The sequence below is a fragment of the Cricetulus griseus genome, chromosome 2 (genome assembly GCF_003668045.3).
Source record: "Cricetulus griseus strain 17A/GY chromosome 2, alternate assembly CriGri-PICRH-1.0, whole genome shotgun sequence".
NCBI lineage: Eukaryota > Metazoa > Chordata > Mammalia > Rodentia > Cricetidae > Cricetulus > Cricetulus griseus.
Window position 1 is genome coordinate 38,225,396 of NC_048595.1, and position 22,486 is coordinate 38,247,881.

The window sequence follows — 22,486 nt, forward strand, 5'->3', positions numbered from 1 at the left end:
ATGTAGACTATGTCATTGTCATTTGCTTTTAAACTAAGCATCCCACAACATTTTGTACAGCGGCACAGGCAGCCTAGTAGAGTAGTTATGACTATTACTTATACTTTACATGGAAAGATACTGGCTTCCTCTCTAATAAGAAATAATATATCTAATATTCCAAACCCATAACCCTGAGTTACTTCACTGTTTCTCAAAATCTATTCTATAAATTAACACATTAAAGTGAGAAATGTGTTTTGTAGTCAAATAATGTAGAAAATGTTGAGTAGAATACTTTCAAGTGATTTTTACTAAAAGGTAATATAGTATTTAGTATGCTAAAATTTTAATATACATTTTTAATATAAAAGAATGTTTTAACAGTACAGAAATACAATTCTTTCTATTTGTAAAAGTTTTATCACAATATCTAATAATGCAGCAAAAACTGTTTTATCAATCAGTGCCTCGTAAGGCTTGACATTATCTCAACAACTAGAGTAGGAGAAGGAAAGCTTCCCCCTTACCACTGTGCATCCTGACCCATCCATCTCTTTCACAGTCTCTGCCAGGTGATCCAAAGAAAGCATCAGCCCTGGGACTTGGGGGATCGACCTAGAAGAAAGAGGATTTGCAATGTGAAAGAGCACTTCAACCTTCCATTCCCATTCTCAATCTTCCAGCATTGCTAAGCAACTAGAGAGCATATGCCACACAGCAGGTGAATCCCACAGTGCTTCTGTGTTCCAAAGTCAGAGTTTAATCACTTATTTACTATGTACTTTTCAACAGAGCTGAAATTAAATGCCACCAAAAAAAGAACAAATTTGCAGTTAAGTACTCACTACCCTGTTTCCTAGTTTGGTTTTGACTACAAAGTTACAAAAATAAAAATAACATCCTAGAGCAACCTACACTGCTTTACCTAGAAAAGGTCTACCAAATTTCTACCTTTCTTAGCACATACATGGAATTTAAACAGTGTCTTTGCTGTACTTATTTGTCCATAAGAGAGATCTACCAAAAAAATGCCACAGTGATGTAACTATCAAAAAGATGGACCTGCTGAGCAAAACTCAAACCTTTTGTGGATCAAGGAACAATAAGAAGAGCAAAAAGTGAATTTGGGTAACAAAAATGAAGATCATATTTCTGACAAGAGATGACTACATAGATCATATGAAGAAGTCCTACAAGCCAACAATAGCAATAAAGAAAAGATCATAAAACAAGCAATAGACTTGAGGAGGCATTTTTAAGGATATTCACTAACACATGAGGGAGATGCTTTGCATCATCAGTCACTGGAGAAATACTAATCAAACCACGAGGAGATGCCACTCGCACTCACAGGAGGGCTAGCGAGAAAATTAAGCAGCCCTGCATCCAAGAGGCCCTGGCTTTAACCCTCACTACCACAAAGAAAGATGGAAGGGGATGCTTAGGTGCTCATGAAAATGCAGGGAAACTGCAACCCTCTTGTGCAGCTGGCAGGAATGCAAATTGTGACGCCCATCTGAGGAACACATGGCAAGTCTTCAGGTTAAATATACAACTGGCACATGACAAAGCAGGTCTACTCCTAGGTCTTTACCCAAAAGCATTGAAAACAAGTATTTATTCAAACACTTTGTACACATGCTGCTCATTAAAGCATTGTTCATAGTAACCAAGGGTGTAAGCAACACAAAAACCTACCAACAGACATGCTATATAAACAATGAGACACAGCTATCCAGATAATGTAATACTAGCCAGTAATAAAATACAGGTGAAAACATATACAACATCAGTGAGTTTGCCAAGATAAGTTGCTTGACTCTATTTACATGAGCAAGCAGGACAGGCAACCTCAGAGAGACAAGATTAGGAGTTTCAGTGGATCAAGAAGAATGGGAAGCACTTCATGAACACATGGTTCCCAATGGGGGAAGTTCTTAAGGTACCACATGTGAATCTGCTTTGTATCACTGAATTGTAAAAGCAGTTAACAGTCATCTCTCTCTCCCTCCTCCCCCATCCCCTCTACCCTCCCCCCTCCTCTCTCTGTAAATCCACAAAGCTACACTTATGTTTATAGCCATAAGTGAAAAGAGCTGTATGACTCATCTAGGACAATTGCGACAATACATTTTGAGCTTGTTAACTGATTTCTGAAAGCCACTTACAATGATTGTCCTTCAGGCCAGGTACTGTTCCTTTCTTAAGGTTTTTGCATATGTATGCATTAAATTAAGTTTCTTTTGCTACAAGTTCCTAAGTTCTTCTGAAACCATGAATGGTTGTCTGTCCCTAAATTCCCTCTAAATCCAATGCCTACTCAATAATATAGACAATTTTTATATGTTCTTAGATGTATGCATTTCTGTTCACAGAAAAGCTGAGGGGAAAACCTACTAAATAAAAATTATAGCCGGGCATTGGTGGCACACACCTTTAATCCCAGCACGTGGGAGGCAGAGGCCAGTGGATCTCTGTGAGTTCGAGGCCAACCTGGTCTCCAGAGCGAGTGCCAGGATAGGCTCCAAACAATGTTGCATAAACAAGACCTAGATAATCACAACACTAGTCAACATGCCAACATGGATGGGGAAAATTTCACAAGGTCCTGATCATGCCTTTAGATGAGCTGAGAGAGAGAATCAGTTTTCTCCAGAGACAAGCTCCCCGATAAATTATATAATCCAAGTGCCAGCCCTAACCACGTGTATCTAACTACAGTATTCACATATGAAATACTCAAAACTTCAAAAAATGTAACTTAGAAAATAGATTCTATCAAAACATAAAAACATTTACAATGTTTATCTTTTCAATCACTTCCATGAAAAGTATTAATAAGCATTTAACGAGCAGTTGTTTCCCTAACATTTATGTGTCTAACTCCCATGATCCTTCTTAGCTTCTATATACAGGTATTTTAATTGAAAAGCAACTGATAATTCCTTCAAACTAGCACACACCCTTTCTTTTCAATTTAATTTGTAGTTATGCATAGTATTAAAGTCAAAGACATTCTCAAATTTCTAATAGCAATTCAAACTATTGTCTGAATAATGTTCAACAGGACCAAACTTATAATCAAATTAGATAAACAAGAATATCATTGCCACGAGGTGGTGGCACGTGCCTTTAATTCCAACAATCAGGAGGCAGAGGCAGGCGGATCTCTGTGAGTTTGAGGCCAGTCAGATCTATAAAGCGACAGTCAGGGCTGTCACACAGAGAAACCATGTCTCTCTCTCTCTCTCTCTCTCTCTCTCTCTCTCTCTCTCTCTCTCTCTCTCTCTCTCACACACACACACACACACACACACAAAGAATATCATTAATAAATATTAGCATATGGATGTATCAATTACATTATAATTTTAAATAAAAAATTTATAGTTGAATTTAGTTTGAAAGATGAAGGATTGATTTACAGGCAAAGCATAAAAATGGCATGAAATGTTACTTAACTTCCATCATAACATAAGGCTGTGCATAGAAAGATTAGAGCTACCCTACTCTTAATCCAAAGGCCCTCCTATGCATGCACGCCCATCAAACAAGTTCTGGCTTCAAAGATTCAGGATCCAAAGCTTTCCCAAAAGACTTGCTCTCAAAGTAGCATCTACTTCCACTATCATACTTTAAAGATCTGGAATGGGTCCCTTTTTTATAGGAAACTTTGTTTTCTCTTTTAAAATCCTAATTTGGCACTTTAATATCAATGTCAATTACAACCAAGTTCAATTGTAAAGTTGTATTACTGCCCACTGTGTGAGGTGAGAGGGAATGGGAACTCTGAAGTCTCCATATGGCATCATAGTGGAGTGTGATCTCAGCATTAATGCTGTCAAGGGGAACAAAACGCATGTTCTTTAGTTTTAAGTTAATGTTCTGCTTTTAGCTGCTGGCTAAGAATTCAAGAAAGAAAATTATTCACATGAGTTGCTTATTGAAATGTGTTTCAGCATAAAGTTTTAGCAGCTGGATAGATTTGACAAGTTTCAAATGGAAATGCTTATGAGCACATACATGTCTAATCACAAATGGAGGCTTGTCTGTTTCCTTTTTGAATTCATAGGGTCCCAGGTTTAAATGGGCCAGGCGACGCCTGGTGTCTTCCGAGAGCTCACACATTCGCCTCTTTGTGTAGGGAGAAGGAGAGTGCGACTTTGAAGATATCGTTGGCTGTTCGTAGTTCTTGTTGTTGACGCAGTATTTACTCCTCTCAGGGGACTTGGACTTTTTCTTCTGTGATCTTGATGTTCTGCATTGCAGTCTGCCGTGGGGTTTTTCAACTGGAGCTGAATGGTAAGTAAATTTATCCTAAACATAAAAAACAAACATTCATGTGGGCAAAAGGGACTTTTTAAAACTGTACAGAAAGGGAAGAACTTTTAAGAGTAACTCAAGGTACACAAAAGTTATCAAAGCCAACTAGATCATTATCTCCACTGACCCAGGATAAATCAAATTCATATTCTTCTAGCTTATAAAGTTTATTATACCAAACTTCCTTAAATCTAAACGGGCTTAATGAAAATTAAAGGCTAATTCTTAATCACTTGTAAAATTCCAATTAACTTATTTTCAAAATAAGTCAAAAACTAATCTTTCAGTAAACTAAAAAAAATAACGCAAGCAACATTTATTGTCTATATTTACACATTCAAGTAATGGACTACCAAGTTTAAAAGAACTGCATTTAATTTTAAAGAGCTTGAGTCTAATACAGTGTGATCACACATGTCTGTGATCCTGGGTAGGACACTGACAAAGTTTGAGCCTGGACAACAAACTTATTTAAAAATACACTTGTTTAGCTAGTTGTGAAATCATGAAGAAAAATGAGTCTTATTCATGCTATAATTGTGTATAATATAAGTACAACACAAGACTCTAAAACACTTGATAGATATCTTACTCAAGTGTTTTTTAATTATATACGATATATTGGTGTGTAAGATCCAAGTCATAATTTGACAATTCAATGATAGATAAAAATACCATTTTATTTTTTAATATTTTTACAAAATTAAATATGTATAAAAGATAGATTATAAACTTTAATAACTAGTACTTCTATCTTCTTATAAATTTTGTATCCCTCTAGAATTTTGAAAATGAAAAGTGAATCTGAGCTGGGCTCCATGGCATATAACTACATATCTACCTACATGGGAAACTGAGGCAAGAAGGCTACTAGAGCCCCAGGGTTTTAAGTCAGGCTGGGCAGCATAAGTGAGGCCCTGTCTAAAAGAAGATACAATACAAATGAAAACAAATCTGATAGCTCCAACTTAGCCGCTAATCAGGTAATACTTCATTCTGCTACACTCTGCTTTACAAATGCCTTAATAGTTAGATTGGAAGTTAATAACAGATTTCTTCTCTAGAATCATACAGTTAGGAAAAAACATCTAAAGATCTTTGGCTTCCTATCAATCCCCTGGAAAACCACCAAACTAAATTTCTTCTCCACTTTCTGCCTCGCCCCCCTTAGTACAAGGACTAAGTGCTGAAAATACAAATATGAATCAAAACAAGAGCTAGTGTTTTCAAGCCAGTGATAGAAATGAAAAAATCAACACTTTTCTAATGAGAACAGTCTCACTTCAGGTCATTTTTCTCTGCTGTGCTTCTTGGTTATGCTCCAGGACCTTCTCCCACGCAGTTCAGAGATGCCAATGAGTGTGCCAGCGCTCTCCTCTCACCTATATCCACTTCTATGACATCACAATGACTCTCAGATGAAGACATTCTAGAACCACAAAGGCTCTCTGAGGTCTCCTAAACCAGTCAAAATGTGCACCTGGCACCTAAAATCAGAGTCCCTTTGGCTCAGCTTTAGTATCTCTATCAACCTTGAACTTTCCCTCTATACAGATCAACTGCATCTACAGGATCTCTTGCTCATACACACACACACACACACACACACACACACACACACACATCTCCTTTCCTCAACCTATTCTACTCTGCATCTGTTATTAACCCTCACACAGCATGAGACTCTGGACTTCTATCTCCTCATCATTTATACATTGTTCGTTTCCAGGTACAGCTAAACTAAAGTGATGCTTAAGTTTCTTTTTGCTCACCCACCTCTGATTATACCATATCTGAAGATCCCAACCCACCTTCTTTCCTCAGTTAAGCTTTTGAATGATGTATGTTTAAGTTACAAACTTCATGGCAGCCATTACAGACCCATGTTATCCAAGCAGGCCCATTCCTTAATGCCCAATTATTTTGCCTATTAAAACTTAAAGCACTAGCTGTGTGTACTCTTGCCAAAATGACTGCCATAATTTCCTTTCCTACATCTACACCATGGTAGTTTCTGCCCCAGGTTCAAGCTAGGCTTGACTACGTAACTTCCTTTGATCAACAGGACACTGTCACGAGGCCAGGTTTTTTAAAGAGCTGTTGACTCTTTCTAAGAATATTCCTACAGCAATAAGCCACAATTATTAGCCCACTAGATGATGAGTCTTATGATCTTCACTTTCTCCAACTACAACTTGACAAATGCCTGGTCCAAGCAAAATTACCCCATAACCTTCAGGCATAAGACAGCCAATCTAGTCCAAAGGAATCATCCTTTAGCCACTGGAACTGAGAAGCACTTTCGACTTTAAACCACTGTTAGGGGCAATTGCTATACAGCAAAACCTAAGGGATACCGCACCTTGACAATGTTTAACAGCATACTAAAATGTCTGTCAATATTTAACTGTGAAAAATAAAGTATACTTTAAAACAAGTAAAAAGAATTAGTAGAAGAGAAAAATTATTTTCCTCCTGAAAATTCATGTCAATACCCTGAATTTTTAATTCCATTAAACTGGTGAGAAACATAAAGCATACATTATTTGAAATCAGCACTTTCCTCATTTTTTGCCTCCCTCCCTTCCATCCTTCTCTCATCCTTTCCTCCTCACTTTGTTTTATCCTCCCCTATTCACTCTCCTCTCTTCCCTCATCTCCTTCCATCCTTGACAGAGAATTGAACCCAGGACCTCATGCATCTATAGCCCTAAAACATAGTTTTAAATTCTGTCTAATATAACAACCTACTCTCGTACATCTCTGTTTAGTAAAGACCAAATGACAACTCCAAACAAGTTGAAGGAAAAGAAGAGTATTTCTTCTTTTTAGACCCGGTGTGCATGAAGAGCAATCATCTTAACTGAGGGGATGGCCTTACATGTACCTTACATTGAGATATACACTTGACATTATAAATCTGTGTGAATTAAAAAATAAAAAGAATTTTTTGCTATCCATTCATTAAGTATTCTTCAGAGAGAAAAACTGAATGCTGGGCAAAGCATTTTTAACAATTTGTAAATGCACACACTGAGTAACTGAGAAACCAGTCAGTAAGTTTCCCCACACATTTTAAGCATGGCTGGTTTAGACTTCGAACATCTGTGTCTAAATGGTAAATAGCTACCGATTGACTTTGGAACCCTAAATATCTTGCTAGCAAAAAAATACTTCCTCCAATACTCTGGGAACTCATTGTACCTTTCTTAGCTTAGGTCACAGTTATTGTATTAAAAAATTAGCTTTAAAACTGTAATACAGCAAATTACTATTCCACTCTTTCCATTACTGGCCCAGCCCTGCTCCTACTGAGTCGTCTGGGTTTTGTATGCTACCAGCCCTTCATCAGAACATGGCTGTCATGGAACTGCACATGGGCAATGCCAGCATTGCTGAGATAACTATGGACAAGGTCGCTTGTGCACCAGAAGACTGCCCTTTGGCCCAGAAAGAATTAGAATATGAAGCCGGGCATTGGTGGCACATGCTTTTAATCCCAGCACTCATGAGGCAGAGGCAGGCAGATCTCTGTGAGTTCAAGGCCAGCCTGATCTCCAGAGTGAGTGTCAGGACAGGCTCCAAAGCTACACAGAGAAGCCCTGAAAGAATTAGAATATGAGGAACAACTGATCAGAAGCTTATTAAAGGAAATCTTCACAAAAATGAGTTATTAAGGCTGGAATGCCCAAACTTTCTTTGGGCTGACAGAAAAGTATGGTCACTGCACTGAATAACAGTTCTCTAGGAATTAGACACATTCAAGAAGTCACACTCAATAAACATGAAGTCCCCAGTGAGAGAACTTGGCCACATTTGCTTAAGGGTTCCTTTGACCTTTCTGCAGTCTACTGTAATATCTGTAAAATGTATGGAAGTCTTCAGCTGAGTTTTCTTTGGCAATTCCTGATCTCAACCTCTCTCTGGCAGTTTCACTACTGCTTGTATTTAAAATTTCATGATGTAAAATAAGTAAATAACCAAACAAACATATCGTGATGCCCTCTGCCATGGGGCCAAGCTTGGCTTTCTCCTATTTACTATGATGCAATCAAATCGCTGAGTACTTTGTTAACTGCTTTGCTTAAGACTGACAGAGATGGTGAGAAGAAATGCAGCCAAAACAAGGATAATGCCCACCATGCATGGATTCACATGAACCATACGATCATAACAATTTAATCATTTTAACCTGATTTCGGCACTTCCTTGAGCTTATCAGACATTCCGTGATCACTGAAGTTGTAGAAAATTCCAGCTTTGGAGCAATTCCCTGCAAGATTGAAAAATAGTATTATTATATATTTAAAAAGTACAGTTAGTGGTTTGAATAGGATCTAAAATAACAAATACTTTTCAAGACTCAGTGCTTCATTTGTTTGTTTGATCTTTTATTATTATGAAGAACATAGTAATGATAAATGTTCCTAATTAGCAGTTACATTGCTAATGATTTGGTTGGGAGCAATTATACTACTTTAATAGAATAATTTACAATTGTTTCCATTTTCAAGTGTCTCTTTGTCAAAGTGTTTGAAGATTTTAAATTATGACGGATTAGTCATAAATATGTGAATTATTTAATTTATTTCAACTGTCTTTACATTTATAATTTAACTATATAATCAAGAAATAATTATTAGCTATTACAAAATTTCTACATAAAACAAAACACCTTGTCTATTATAAATATTTATTTAACGGTCCATTAAATTTTTATCTTATTGTATTTTTAACACATTTTAATTAAAAGAGAATTCTATTACTCCCAGTCATGCAATCTTCAGACAGAGGAGGTCTCTGAAATTTTCTATAGACTTTTTCTTATAATATACTTTATATTTAGTTGTAGATATTTATCTTTGTTCTATTTCTACCAACATTTCAATAATCAGCCTGAACAGTTTTGAGATAAGTGGAGAAAAGGAGACAGGTCAAGTGGACAGTTACAAAGCACCCAAGGAAACATCTGGAATCCTATGTTATATATACCCAACTGTTGAACATGTCGGCTAGCCTTTGAGTAGCTTCTCCCCAATGCAATAAAAGTCAGACACTTACCATGCCCTCTGCAAACCCTGTCTATGAGCAACTAAGTTTAGAATTTAAAATGTATCCATTACAGAGGGTAAATCTGAGCTGCCCAAAAATCAACATCAATAATATCTACTATATCCACTTGTTAGATATCTACTATACACTATATATTTCTCTAGAAGTTGGTAAGTGTGGTCCGTATTCAAAGACTCAGAACTTGGCTCTTTTTCAATTGAAGAGTATTAAATATGTATGCACGGTTTTCCTTGTGACTATAAATTGCATTCCTCTTATGTGCAAAATACACTAATGCTCCAAAAAGAAAAAAGGAAGCTAGAAGTCTTGACCTTTTACAAGTTTACAAACTCGGTTTAAAATCAGTGTTGGCATGTAAGAATCCTCACATAGGTAAGGTTCTTTGGTTACAGCTCGGTATAGCTTCTATAATATATTTCTTCACAGTCAGAGGACTTATAAGAACTAAGGAGACAAGTTATCTATATGACAACACCCACTGTACATATATTCAGCAAACAAAGTGCAGTCTATGCACACATTCCCATTCAAATGGGAACAAAATGGCAACAAAAACCACTGGCGCCTAACAATCCCCAAAGTCCAGACAGAGAGGGCTATCAAAGAATTTCTGGAAATACAGTCATGTGTCACTTAATAATGAGGATTTGAACTGAAAATGTGTCATTACACAATACAACATCATGTATACTTCCAGAAACCTGTTACATAACTAAATGTAAGTCATAGCCATAATTGTATGTATAGTCTGACTCCAATCAAAATGTTAAGAAGTACAAGACTGTCTACTATCACCACCTGACCTATGGCTTTCCACTCTAAACTTCCCTGAAGTCAATTGCTCATCACACTTGAGTTCCCAATAGTTCACATAGTATTTTTACAAGCCTTTTAAAGTCTAGTATGTAAAAGGACTAGTCATACACATAGAGAGATTTGTCTTAGGGAATTAATTTAAACAAATGTGAGAGATGACAATTCAGAAGTGCAAAGGGCACCTTAAATAGGTGGAAACTAAGGAATAAGTTGACACACTATCTTGACCATGAAGCTGATGGAGTCGGCTGTAATATTAGAAATAGGTAGGATTTCTACTGTTTCCATGAGCAGAAGTCTTCCTTCCTCAGAAAACTTCAGTGATTGATTTTGCAATCTCCAGATTGATGATATAAAGGCCGCATGCACTGTCAAGTAGTAATCTTTATTTAAATTAGTTGTTTATAAATCTTCATCACATCACCAAACTGCTTTACAGTAACATGGGCTCTAGAGTCTAGCCAAATTGACCAAATCACACATTCTCAAAAGTGAATCTCTCCACTGAACCTATGGCAGGAAGTAATTCATTCACTGAGTCCAATCAAGAGGCATCTGTTAAATACTACTTCATAACATACTGAGTAAGACTACAATTCAAGGATGAAAATGTTGTGGAGCTCAGAGTCTACAGAGAAAAATACCCACCACCAGCACCACCAAGGCAGCCACAGTTAAAATATATGATCAACTCAAGGTTAAATCAATTGACCCATGAACCCTAGCTAGACAGGTCACTGTGCTTTGTCCAAGTTTACTAAGCAAATCCATAGAAGTGACATGATTTAATTCCAGATAATGGTTTGAATCCTTGTCAACAGTAGTGGGACTCAAAGAATGTATCCCAGAATCACAAGAATTCTGAAGACAAGTCATTGTTGCTTGCCAGGACCACAAACCACTGAAAGCATTTATTTTTACTTATATGTAAATACAATTATTGATATGTCTGTGCTTATACCCTAATTTTGATGTTCAGTTTATATTCTGTTCCATGTCTTCTCTGTTTTTCAGTTCTTCATATAAGCCATACTGGCTTGCCCCTCTGCTGACTTTCAGTGATAGGTGAGAAAATAAATTCATAGCTACAACTAGTTTCCCTGGGCTTATTTTAATCTCTCATTGCTGCCCCTGTGAATGCCTTTCAAACTGAGACAAGAAAGAGAGAGCTTCTCTCACTCTTCTTCTTGTCCCTTCGTTTCTGGATCTCCCTGCCAACATCCTAGAAAGTGTGCCATTGACCTGAGTCAGATGGCAATGGGCCTTGCACAGCTGTAAGGTTTCTCCATCTACTATCAACAGGATCCACTATGTTTAGCTGGCAGAGCCAAACCACTTCTCAACCTCTGGGGACCAAAGCTACTGCTCTTTGTGTCCAGTATCAGCTGGTAAAGATACAGCTGTCACTGAGAAGTAGGACATGGGCCATCCCAGGCAAAGGAGCCCCAAATTCCTGCTATATTACCTAAAACTGGAGCTGATTTTCAAGCATAAAAATGTCATCTGCTTGCTGCACTTCTTAGTCGGTATCCACTGACCAGTGTTGACTATGATAACTTTGTCCAGTTTCATACTTGCTTAATATAAAGAGAAGATCTGTCAAACTCTTCACATGGCTGTTATTGGAAGTCCTTATTTTTATATATCTCTGCCTCAATAGTCAAACAACTTCCAAATATATGCAAAAGAAACTCAAGTGATGAAAGTGAACAGTCCACACAGTTGACTTTCTATTGCTGTCATCATACGACAAAGCACGTTAAATTACCTTAAAGAGACCATAAACTAAATATGATATTTTTTCTTTATGAGCTTCCACATGACTCTAAAAATACTCTTTGAAGACAGTTATAGTATAAAAGCTAACTAACAACATAAAAATATTCCAGAGAAGAAAGGTTTTCAGTTGTTACAGAGTCAACTTTTACACTTTCAATAAACTGAATTTACTATTTCTTTGGACACAGCTTATCATAAGCCGAGACACAGAGGAAAATTTATTTAATTCACTATATTAACTCATATGACACACACTTTATTTACTTATATTAGGATTCCACAAAATTAGTTTAAAAACTGTTTGCCCAAATAATTTCAAGATATTACTCTCTGCTTTTGAAACAAAGTGGCCATCTCTGAGTTCTTCTGAGAAGCAGGCTGCTTTTCGGGAATAAAGATATTTTCAAATCAGTTGCAGGAAAGGATGGGAGAGCTTTGTGTGAAGACGGCATCAAATCCAATGATGTTTATTCATGACACAAATATTGCCACTCAGAAAGAAAGGCCCTCTTAATGTAGCGTTTATGTACAGTCTGTGGACACTTTATAATCTATCTATTCAAGTTTTATCCAAGCTGTAAGTTTCAGTCATTTCTATTTTTTACCACTGTTAAGAGCACTATAAGAAAATATCTTAACCTGTGGTGTAGCTCAGTGGTAAACTGATGACTAACAGGAAGAAGACCTAAGGTCCCATCTCTATCACGGAAGGATATGAGCAACATAAGAGGACCTTTGGTATCCCAGTGAGAATATACTGAGGACACACACCTAGAAGATATTATGCTAAAAAAATCTTGGTCTCTATTAAATAATTTTGAATTTTGATTATTCCAGCTTATGACACACCAGCATACAAAAGTTCTCAATTTATAAATATTTAATATTTATTAATGTTTTCCAATAAACCCGACATGACTAAAAAGAAATGTTTTAAATTGGGGTTTCCCTAAATGTTGAGACTGGTTATTGCTCTAATGTTTGTTGAACTTTCCCCAGACAGAAACAGAAAAAGTGACAGACAGACATGGAGGAATGAGGATGGGTAGTGCAGAGGAGAAACAAATTACAAGTTGTGAAGAATATCAGCCAATATATGTGTTAGTTTTTATAATAAATGCCTTAATTTTTGCTAAATTATTTTCATTGCATTCGGGATACTTAAAATAACACAATTATACAAAAGAAATTTGAAAACAAATTAAATTTTAAGTTAGTTTTACAAATTCAAGGTACTGAGGCCTGTATGCTACCTCTTACCATAAAGAGCTGACTTGGAAAGCCATGCAATCACTTACTCTTAGTCCAGAAATCCTCCTCATAGTAACCTGGCGGTTTGAATCATGGTGTCCAGAAATTTGGTTTGGACCCGGGAACATGAAATCTCGTGTGTTTTCATCATAGGTTGACAGTGTTTCTCCAACTATAAGAAAGATATCCTATGATTCAAATTATAACAAAACATTCTATTTAGAAACAAAATCATCAAGTATAATTTATATATATTGCCTGATGCCTTATTGTATACCTGCTTGAAGGCAATGCTTATCTTCTATAAAAGGAAAATTAAAATAAGGATACAACAAATACTTTAACATGTTTTTTCAATTTCAGAAATACAGTATATATTAGTAATTCTCTGCCTCACACCTTAGAGAATAGGGGTAACACATACACTTAGTAAGAACCAATGAACTCTTAGAAAAGGGAGTTTGCTAAAAATATGAAGTTGCATTAAATTTATAGATCCAAAGCTTATTACCATCTCTAGAAACTTCCTGTCTTCTATCTTTTCTGTCTGTCCTCATGTGCTGTAAGAGTGAACATTATAAATGTGGCTAGTGAATTAAGTATGCATGTAATACTGAAAATTTTGAGGTTACTTGTATTTAATAAAATATAGGTATCTGTTGCATAAAATATTTAACTAAGATTTCTTTGATAGTCCTAGAAATAAGTATCAACACTAAAACTAGTCTTAATATTTTAAGAGGTAAGCTCTTTCCTCAGAAACCCATGTTTACCTTGTAAGTAAGGAAGGCTACCACCCTCTTCATTCCCAATAACAGTCAACACACAAAAAAACAAAACAAAAATTCTGTTTAATTAACAAATATATGTAATTTTATTTTTAAATGTCAAAAATTAAAAATTCACTTTACATTACTGTCAAAAATATTCTAAAATTATAAAGACATTATCTTCCACTTTCAATTATTTTAACATTTAATTTCAGAATGAGACATTCAATTTGCATTCATGTAAACTTTTCTGTGTTTGTTGTTTTGGCATATGCATAGCAAATCAATGGCCTAAAAAAAATAACCATTGCTGTTATTTGGCAGGAAGAGGGGAGAAGAGATAGTTTGAAATATTTCATTGAAATCAGTTGCCTTATCAATAAGTAATACAATACCTGGTGGAACTAGCTGTATCAACTCGAACACTGCTGTATCATCTGAAAGTTTGAAAGAAAATCTCCTTAAGTAAAAAGTCAGTGACAATGAGTTACTCTAATCTACTTCTGAGAACTCATTACAAAGGCATAATTTCTCCTTTCATTCAACTTTTGCTATTTTCCACAAATGGAAGTCTCATTCAAGCTTCCATTCATGTATTACATCTATGAAGAAATGTTACATTCTCCATTTATGTCATAATTTGGAGCTACAATTAGAGAATAAATATGCCCCTCTTTCTTGTATCCTCCTCCTTTGTTTGCCAAGATATGTCCTGAAAGATAGATCAGTGTGTATGGATCCATGCCAGAGGACCTAAGTTTGATTCCTGGGACCAACATAATCGGAGCAGGGAAGCAATTGTCCTAAATTTAGCTCTGACTTCCACATATGCAAAATTAAAGAACAAGTGCTCCCACACACACAATAAATAAATATCAAAAATTTAAATCCAAAATAATTACTGAATAGAAAAACGTGCTTGTTTATCTCTTAGTAGACTGTACACAGTTTTATATGTTATATCTATTTCAAAATCTGAATGATAACAAGTTATATATATATATAATATATATATATATATTATAAAATACCTTCTAAGACATTTTTGATAAATTTACAAAAGAAAAATAAATGAATGATCTCTCTCCTCTGAGAACCCATTAAAAAGGCTAACTGCTTTTGTCCTTTAACTTCTGCTACTTTCCATGGAGTCCCATTCTACTCTCCATATATATATTCCACCAATGAAAAAGTTCTAAATTCTCCACTTAAGTCACAGTGGGGATCAATGAAGATTAATATAAATATGATTCTTCTTCTTATACCTTTATGTTTCTTTACTCATTCATATGCTTGAGGCAGGGCTTCACTGTGTACCCTGGGTGGGCCTAGAATGCATCATCTTTCTGCCTTCGTGCCTTGAGCACTGAGACTGCAGATGTGCTCTCCTAAACGGCAAGATGTGGATTTTTCCTAAGAGCCTTAAATTCCACAAAGAGGATAAATATTAAGTGAAATAAAAATCATCAATGAATATATAATTATAATCCACAAGTACAATGAAAGCCTTGGAGAGTGTCATGAGATACTGTAATAAAAATACCTACATGAATATGTAATTATAATCCACAAGTACAATGAAAGACTTGGAGAGTGTCACTAGATACTGTAATACAAATACCTAAGGCAGTCAGGAGGGCAGTGAAAGCTCTACGTGGTCTTTAGCACCCAGATAATGCAAGAGTTAAGTGATGTGAACTGGGAATTGGAAAGGGGCACAGAATTTCATAGAGGAACAGAATATGCAAAGGCTCAAAATACAGCAGAGCAAGGCAGTCTAGAAGATAAATTATCCAAGAACAAGGCTCCTTCTAAAATCAACGGTAAAAAGGTAGACAACTAAAAATAATAATAAATGCTAACACCTAAACACTAAAACTGTGTAAAACAAAATCTTGATATAAAAAGGAAATCCAGAGAGATGAGCCTGGACTTAGAGACTGTTTTGTTTTGTTTTTGTATCTGAAAAATCTGACAGGCAGCTAAGAGGCAAGAGATTAAGTGATTTTTGATAGACTCAAGACATGAACCTTAGAATACATAGTAAAACTGGGAAAGTAAAATACTCAACTACATACATCCCCATGGAAAAACATGGCCTTAGGTAGTCAGGAAGTGGATGGGGGCGGATGGTGGGGGGGGGGGGACTCAAGTCAACGACCTGATTGAAGGTTGGTTCATAGAAGATTAAACCTGTGGTGGTTTGAATGAGAATGCTTCCCCCCAAGGCTTATATATTTGAGGATTAGGAGTTAGGAGGTGTGGCCTTATTGGAACAGGACTACTGAGGGTGGGATTTCAAAAGCCCATGCCATTACAATTATCTCTCTCTGCCTCTTGGTTATTATTTCAACATGTGAGCTCTCAGTTCCTGGTCCAGTGCCTGCCTGTCTGCCTGCCTGCTGTCATGTTCCCTTCCTTGATAGCTATGGACTCCCTCTCTGAAACTGTAATAAGTAAGCCCCCAACTAAATGCTTTCATCTATAAGTTGCCTTCGTCATGGTATCTCTTCACAGAAATAGAAAAGTAACTAAGACAAAATTTAAAACTAAAGGATAAACTAAAATATAGCCAATTTTGAAATCACTCAAATGCAGCCTGAGTTAAGTAATTATTTCTACATTTTATAGCATTTGGCATTCAAACTAAAGCAAAGAAATGTAAATAGGTAATTGAGATTTAAAAACTAAGAAAACAAATTAGAAGATCCAGAAACTAAGTCTTCTACTCAGAAGGTGCCATTTATGCCACCAGTGGCAGAAATTTAACATCATTTAAGACACAGCCTTAAAATTTGCTGTAGGACTTATAGTCTGGTAGTGTGTGAGAGGTTTGGAAGGATTTAGTCTAGCTTAAAAGCTAGAGATGAGCAACCCTTCTAGTATACCTCAGAAAGGTGGCCTCACAGGACAAAGGTGAGTGGACACAAAGAACCACAACAGAGCAGAAATACATAAGCAGAGGCCTCTATGAGAGCAGCAGGGGGAGGAGTCTTGAGTTGTAGCTCAGAATCCTCACTGTGAACACAGGAGAAAAGTTCTCTCTCGCTCCTGGAGGGAAGGAAGCATTTTGAAGGATGCCAGAGCATTCTATTCTTTGTAACAATGCTTTCTCTTGGAAAAATTGTTTATCCTTTGGTTCTGTCTGTCAGATTCTTCTTTTTGAAAAGCCTAGTTGACCTGGTAAAAGGAAAGTCCCAATTGTAGCAAATTCCAGGCTTCTACCAGGATCAGGTGAAATCCTCAACTGCGGTACTACCTTTTGTTGTCCATGGGAGAAAGGAGATACTCGGCTATACTAGGCTATCCAGCTCTCCTGTCCTAGGTAGACATAGGGCCTACAAACACTCACGGAGTTCACATGGGTTCATCAAAGCCATAGCTCCACTCACAGAAGACTGAACACTCTCTCCTCACACCTTACCAACACATTACAGTGGACAGCTACCAAAGTTCTTTCCTCGATACACTATTGGCTTTCAACAAAGAGCATGGCAAACTAAACATGAAAGAACAAGTGTGCAGTGTGGAGACCTTGATCACACAATTGGGGACACTGAAGTGACAGATTCAAAACCTTAAAAAAAAAAGAAAGAAAGAAAGAAAGAAAGAAAGAAAGAAAGCCTTGAGCTGAAACTATAAAGAACTTGCTAAGCATGTACAAGACCCTGGGTTTAATTCCCATTGCCAAAAATACTCCACAAATTTTAAAAACTACAAAATTCAAAGAGATTTAGTTGAAAAAGTAAGCAGTATGCAAAAAAAAAAAAGATGTAATGTATAATAATAGGAACGCCAGAAGGAATAGAAGAAACCCTAATCCTTACAAGGATGGAAGCTGGGACAGGATGGATTACTAGGGTTACTGGCAGTTTATTTACTGAAGCAAATAAAAACATAAAGACCATTTGCCAAAGACAACAACTGCTAAAAGATAAGCAAAAGGGGGGCAGTGAGAGTATTACAAATTCCCAAATTTTGTGAATCACATTAATGTAAACACCCAAGAAGCTCATGATCTAGAAGGTGAGGATGTAAAATGCTACAGCTCTATGGAAATGAGCAGAGTGATTTCACCAAAAATGCTAAAGAAAATAGAATATAGATATTCTACATGGAAAAATACACAAAGCAGAACTGCAAGTACTCATATTTGCACATCATGTTCACAGCAACATATTCACAATATTGAAGAGGCAGAAACAACCCAAGTATCCATCAATGGAGAGAAGAAGCAAATGTTTTATAAACATACAATGGAAAATTACTCATCCTTAAGAGGAAGAAACTTCTGACATTCTGTGACATGAACCTTGAAGGTCTTCCATGTGGAATAAACCAGTTCAAAAAAAAAAGACAAATAACAATTTTCACTAATAAAGGAATTTTTTCATGATCATAGAAACAAAGTAGAATGGGCAGATAAGTAGAATAAAGTTACTGTTTCATGCTTCAGTTTTGAAAGATAAATTAGGGCGTTAGGGAAATGCAGGGTGGTGATTGTCACACAAAATTAAACTGTACACTTATGATGATTAAGGTGGTAACTTTTATGTTATGTATATTTTACTATAGTTAAAATACTTTGGGGAGAAAGATTAAATTATTAAAGGAAAGCTTTTTATAGAAGTGATCTGATCAGCTGGATACCAACAGTAAGTCAATTTAAACATATCTCCTGGAACATGAAGTACAATTAGTCTCATTTATAGCTGCCCTTTATGGTATAACTAAAAACTATGTTCCTTCTTCCTCTGTAAAAATTCTCATTTACACTTGTACTGTTAGTGTGAGTTACACATTAAATGTACTAAAATACCCCAGAAATTCTAGTCACGTGCAGTAAATAAAAAGGCTGCAGTAAGTACATCAGGCAGAAACGTCAGAACACTGTTAGCCTCTGCTCCATGACACAAACCACCATGGTAATTTCCTTTAAATGCCTACCTTGAGGGCTCTACACTTTTAGAATGTTCCTGTGGACTTAAAATGCAAAACCTGAGTCCCACAAGCTCTCCTGGGGATTTACACAGGGGCACTCCCATTCACAGACTTCAAAGGATTTATTCTCAGCCCTTAAATCCTCACCTGAAATCGCTTTCCAGATCCCATATATCAGGTAAGCCTTAGTTCCTATAAACTGAGAAGTACCAGCTCTAATCAGCATACTACTTTTCTCTACAGGACGCTACTCAATGGGGAAACCTAGTAATCTACTGAAGTGTAAAATATAAATCATGTCTTCTCTTTGTCAAATGTTAGAGGGATCTGAAACAGATCATCTGTTTTAAACTCTCAAACACAAAATATGCTCCTGAAGAAAGAATCACAGCCCCAGACAGGTTAATAGGATAGTTATTGGGGTCATAAAGTAGTGAGAAGGAGGGCTGCTATAGTTATTATATTTAATACTTTGGGTATCAAATATCTAGTATGTTTTGAATAAGAGATATATTCATTAGAGTCACAGAGTAAATAAAAGAGGAAAAGTTATTCATTTTGTTAGAGAAAAAAACTATATACTAGTGCTAGGGAGAAATTGATCAGTTTTTTGTTTAAACGGTAGTGTCTTTTTTACATTCTTTGCTTTGGCATTAATATTAAGAACATGTTTGTGTTAGCTTTTAGTTACTGCAACAAAATAACTGAGGCACCTAACTTACAAGGATATAAAGAGAAAGGCTTTGAGTTTTTAATTCTGGATGTTCCAGCCCAAGATCAGCAGCATCGTCATCTTAGACATCTGCAGAAGGATGTGCATCATGGCATAGTAAAAACAATGGCCTTCCTGAGCTGAGAAGGCCATATCCCTAATTACCTAAGGACTTCCAGTAAGTCCGTCCTTCTAAACTTCACATGCCTGCCCATAATGCTACACTGGAAATTGAGCCTTTAACACAGACTTGGGGAGGCACTTAGTGTCTTAAGAGTGCAAATTATGTCAATAACCTTCCACTCTAAAGTATCCTTAGTATAGAAGAATTGGCTCCACAGGTGTCCTCCTTAGGGTTGCTATGCTGTGATAAAACCATGACCAAAGGAACTTGGGGAGGAAAGGGTATATTTGGCTTATACTTCCACATCACTGTTCATCACTGAAGGAAGTCAGGACAGGAATTCAAGCAGGGGAAGAACTGGAGGCAGGAGCTGATGCTGAGGCCATGGAGGGGTATTGCTTACTGGCTTGTTTCCCATGGCTTTCTCAGCTTTCTTATAGAACCCAGGACCACCAACCCGGGGTGGATCCCCACTCACAGTGGGCTGGGCCTTCTCCCATTCATCACTAATTAAGAAAATTTCTGACAGGCTTGCCTATAGCCAGATCTTGTAGAGGCTTCTGCAATGACCCTAGCTTATATTGAGATGACTTCAAACTATAGGCATGAAAGGTCACAGAGCAAAGACTTCAGTACTGACAAGTATGGGAACTCCTTATACAGGTCAGGAAATAAGGCCTGTGTGATTACAATAACATGTCATGGACTCAAGTTGCATTCTAAGTGTCTATGTTTATACCCACAAGATGAAGGCTAATTCTCAGCCTTACTCAGAGAAGCTTCTCTTTGTAATGAATGTCATTCAAGGTGCTATGAATATGTTTTTGTTGAATACTCAGCCCTAAACAGAACATCTATACCACATCTCCTCAAAGGTTCGGGAAACACTGCAGAAGAGACTAGTTGGCAAGAATGAAAGAGCCAAGAGATAGAGAAAGGTTGTGGAGACTATATATTATTGACATGATACAATGAATGCAATCGTGATTTAATAATAATTGCAACTGCCAGCAATGGGCATGCAGGAGACTGAACATTTCAACAGTCAATCATGGATTGTGGAGAGGCTCCTGGAGCCCTACTACTCCCTGATGAATTATTGGCTCATCAGGATAAAGTTGTCTTCAGTTATAAACCCACTGATAACCCCATCAGTTTCCAATAAGTTTCAAACTCATAGTCACATAGATGACCCTGGTTAAACTCAGTGAGCCACAAAACAAAACAAATCAAGATTAATGGGGAAAAAAGGCCATGTAGGGAGGAAGAGGAGACGAAATGAATTGGGGTGGCTTAGAGTGGGGAACAACAGTAATGAGAATGCACTATATACATCTGTACTTCCTTAAAGCACACAGTGATTTAGGGTCTCTGGAAACCCCCAAAGAAGCAGGTGGGGTGTGGAATGGAAGGAGTTCAGTTCTAGAGTAAAACCAATAGTAATAAGAGTACAGTAACAATACATCATATCAATGATAACAAAGGACATTTAAGTAATTCCTGTGTCCAAGGATTACTGGAATCCCTTGATCTGAGGTCAGTAAGGGATCTGCCCATTTATCTGGCAGCCTGTGAAAGGGCTCAGGATCCCTTTGTCCAATCAGCGTTTAGACAATGCTCAACTTGATTTTGGATAACATATTCTTACTTAACGGAATTTAGATTTTGATTGGCAAGCACACAAGTTTTGCATTCTTAAACAATTGGAAATTATATGTGTTGTGCACTATTTGGTTTCTAGAACAATGAGGCAATAGCCAATTTTATTCAGGGAACCTGACAATTTATATTCTGAGGGTTAAGCAAGGTAATGTGAGCAAAGTTCACTTGAGTTCAAGTTGTATATAGTTACAATGGCAAGGTCACATGAGTTTAGGCTGTGCACACAGTCATGAAAACAACTCGTGCTTGGAAGCATCATTCTGAATAATAATGGATAAAATGGTGGGTAATCTAAAGTAAACCACCCCTATTTACTACACCTGGGAGGAGCAGGAAAGCCCATTCCAAGAATAAATCCATGTCATGGAGAAACAGAGGTTACAAAACCCTTGTCTTGTTTACTTGGAGTTTTCTTACAAGCTCTCAGAAATCTAATACAGCTTCATCATGGATAATATGTGTGACAATATGTGATTCACAATCCCACTAGTAAAATAGGTAGGTAGAAATCTGAAAGGTTCCATCTTAGTCCATCAACTTTCCTCATTTGCAATGCTTGTCTTTGCTAGGATGATTGAGATTTTATCTTTTATTGAAGTGAACAGTCTCTGTCACTTCTGTGATGGTGCCATGTTGCCATTGTCTACCTACAATGGAAGCTCATTGTAGAGATAGGTGTGGATTGCCCCCACAGCACCCATTGTTAGCATTCAGGCACACCTTGGCCCTGCCTCTTGGGGCCCATGGCAAGCAATACCCTCCCTGGCTCTGGACACAGGTGCAAAAGTTCTCTTTAAGAGACAAGCTCCATCAACTCCCACTCACTCTCACTGTTCCTCTAAAGAGGCAAGCAGGTCTTTGCCTTTCTTTCTCTTTCTCTCTCTCCTCTCTCTTTTCCATTCCCTTACTCTCTTCCCCCAATAATCCAAAAGCAAATTACATCCCCCTTCATATTTTGACTATGTGTTACAACATGAGGTAAAACATGGAATTCAGGCCATTTACAAAATTATTGTTTAAAATCACATGAAGTGTAACAATTGCAACTTTCTT

The 22,486-nt window shown here is 36.9% G+C and overlaps 1 protein-coding gene across 1 annotated transcript in view; it reads right to left on the reverse strand.

Annotated features, from left to right (window-relative positions):
* Spata6 (spermatogenesis associated 6) overlaps positions 1 to 22,486 on the reverse strand; it is a 79,470-nt gene that overhangs the window by 37,274 nt on the left and 19,710 nt on the right. The window contains exons 4-8 of the mRNA XM_035438665.1: positions 14,390 to 14,431; positions 13,272 to 13,396; positions 8,498 to 8,578; positions 4,006 to 4,299; positions 510 to 597 (exon numbers count right to left, since the gene is read on the reverse strand). Of these exons, the coding sequence (XP_035294556.1) occupies positions 510 to 597; positions 4,006 to 4,299; positions 8,498 to 8,578; positions 13,272 to 13,396; positions 14,390 to 14,431 (630 nt within the window). The remainder of the gene's footprint in view (positions 1 to 509; positions 598 to 4,005; positions 4,300 to 8,497; positions 8,579 to 13,271; positions 13,397 to 14,389; positions 14,432 to 22,486) is intronic.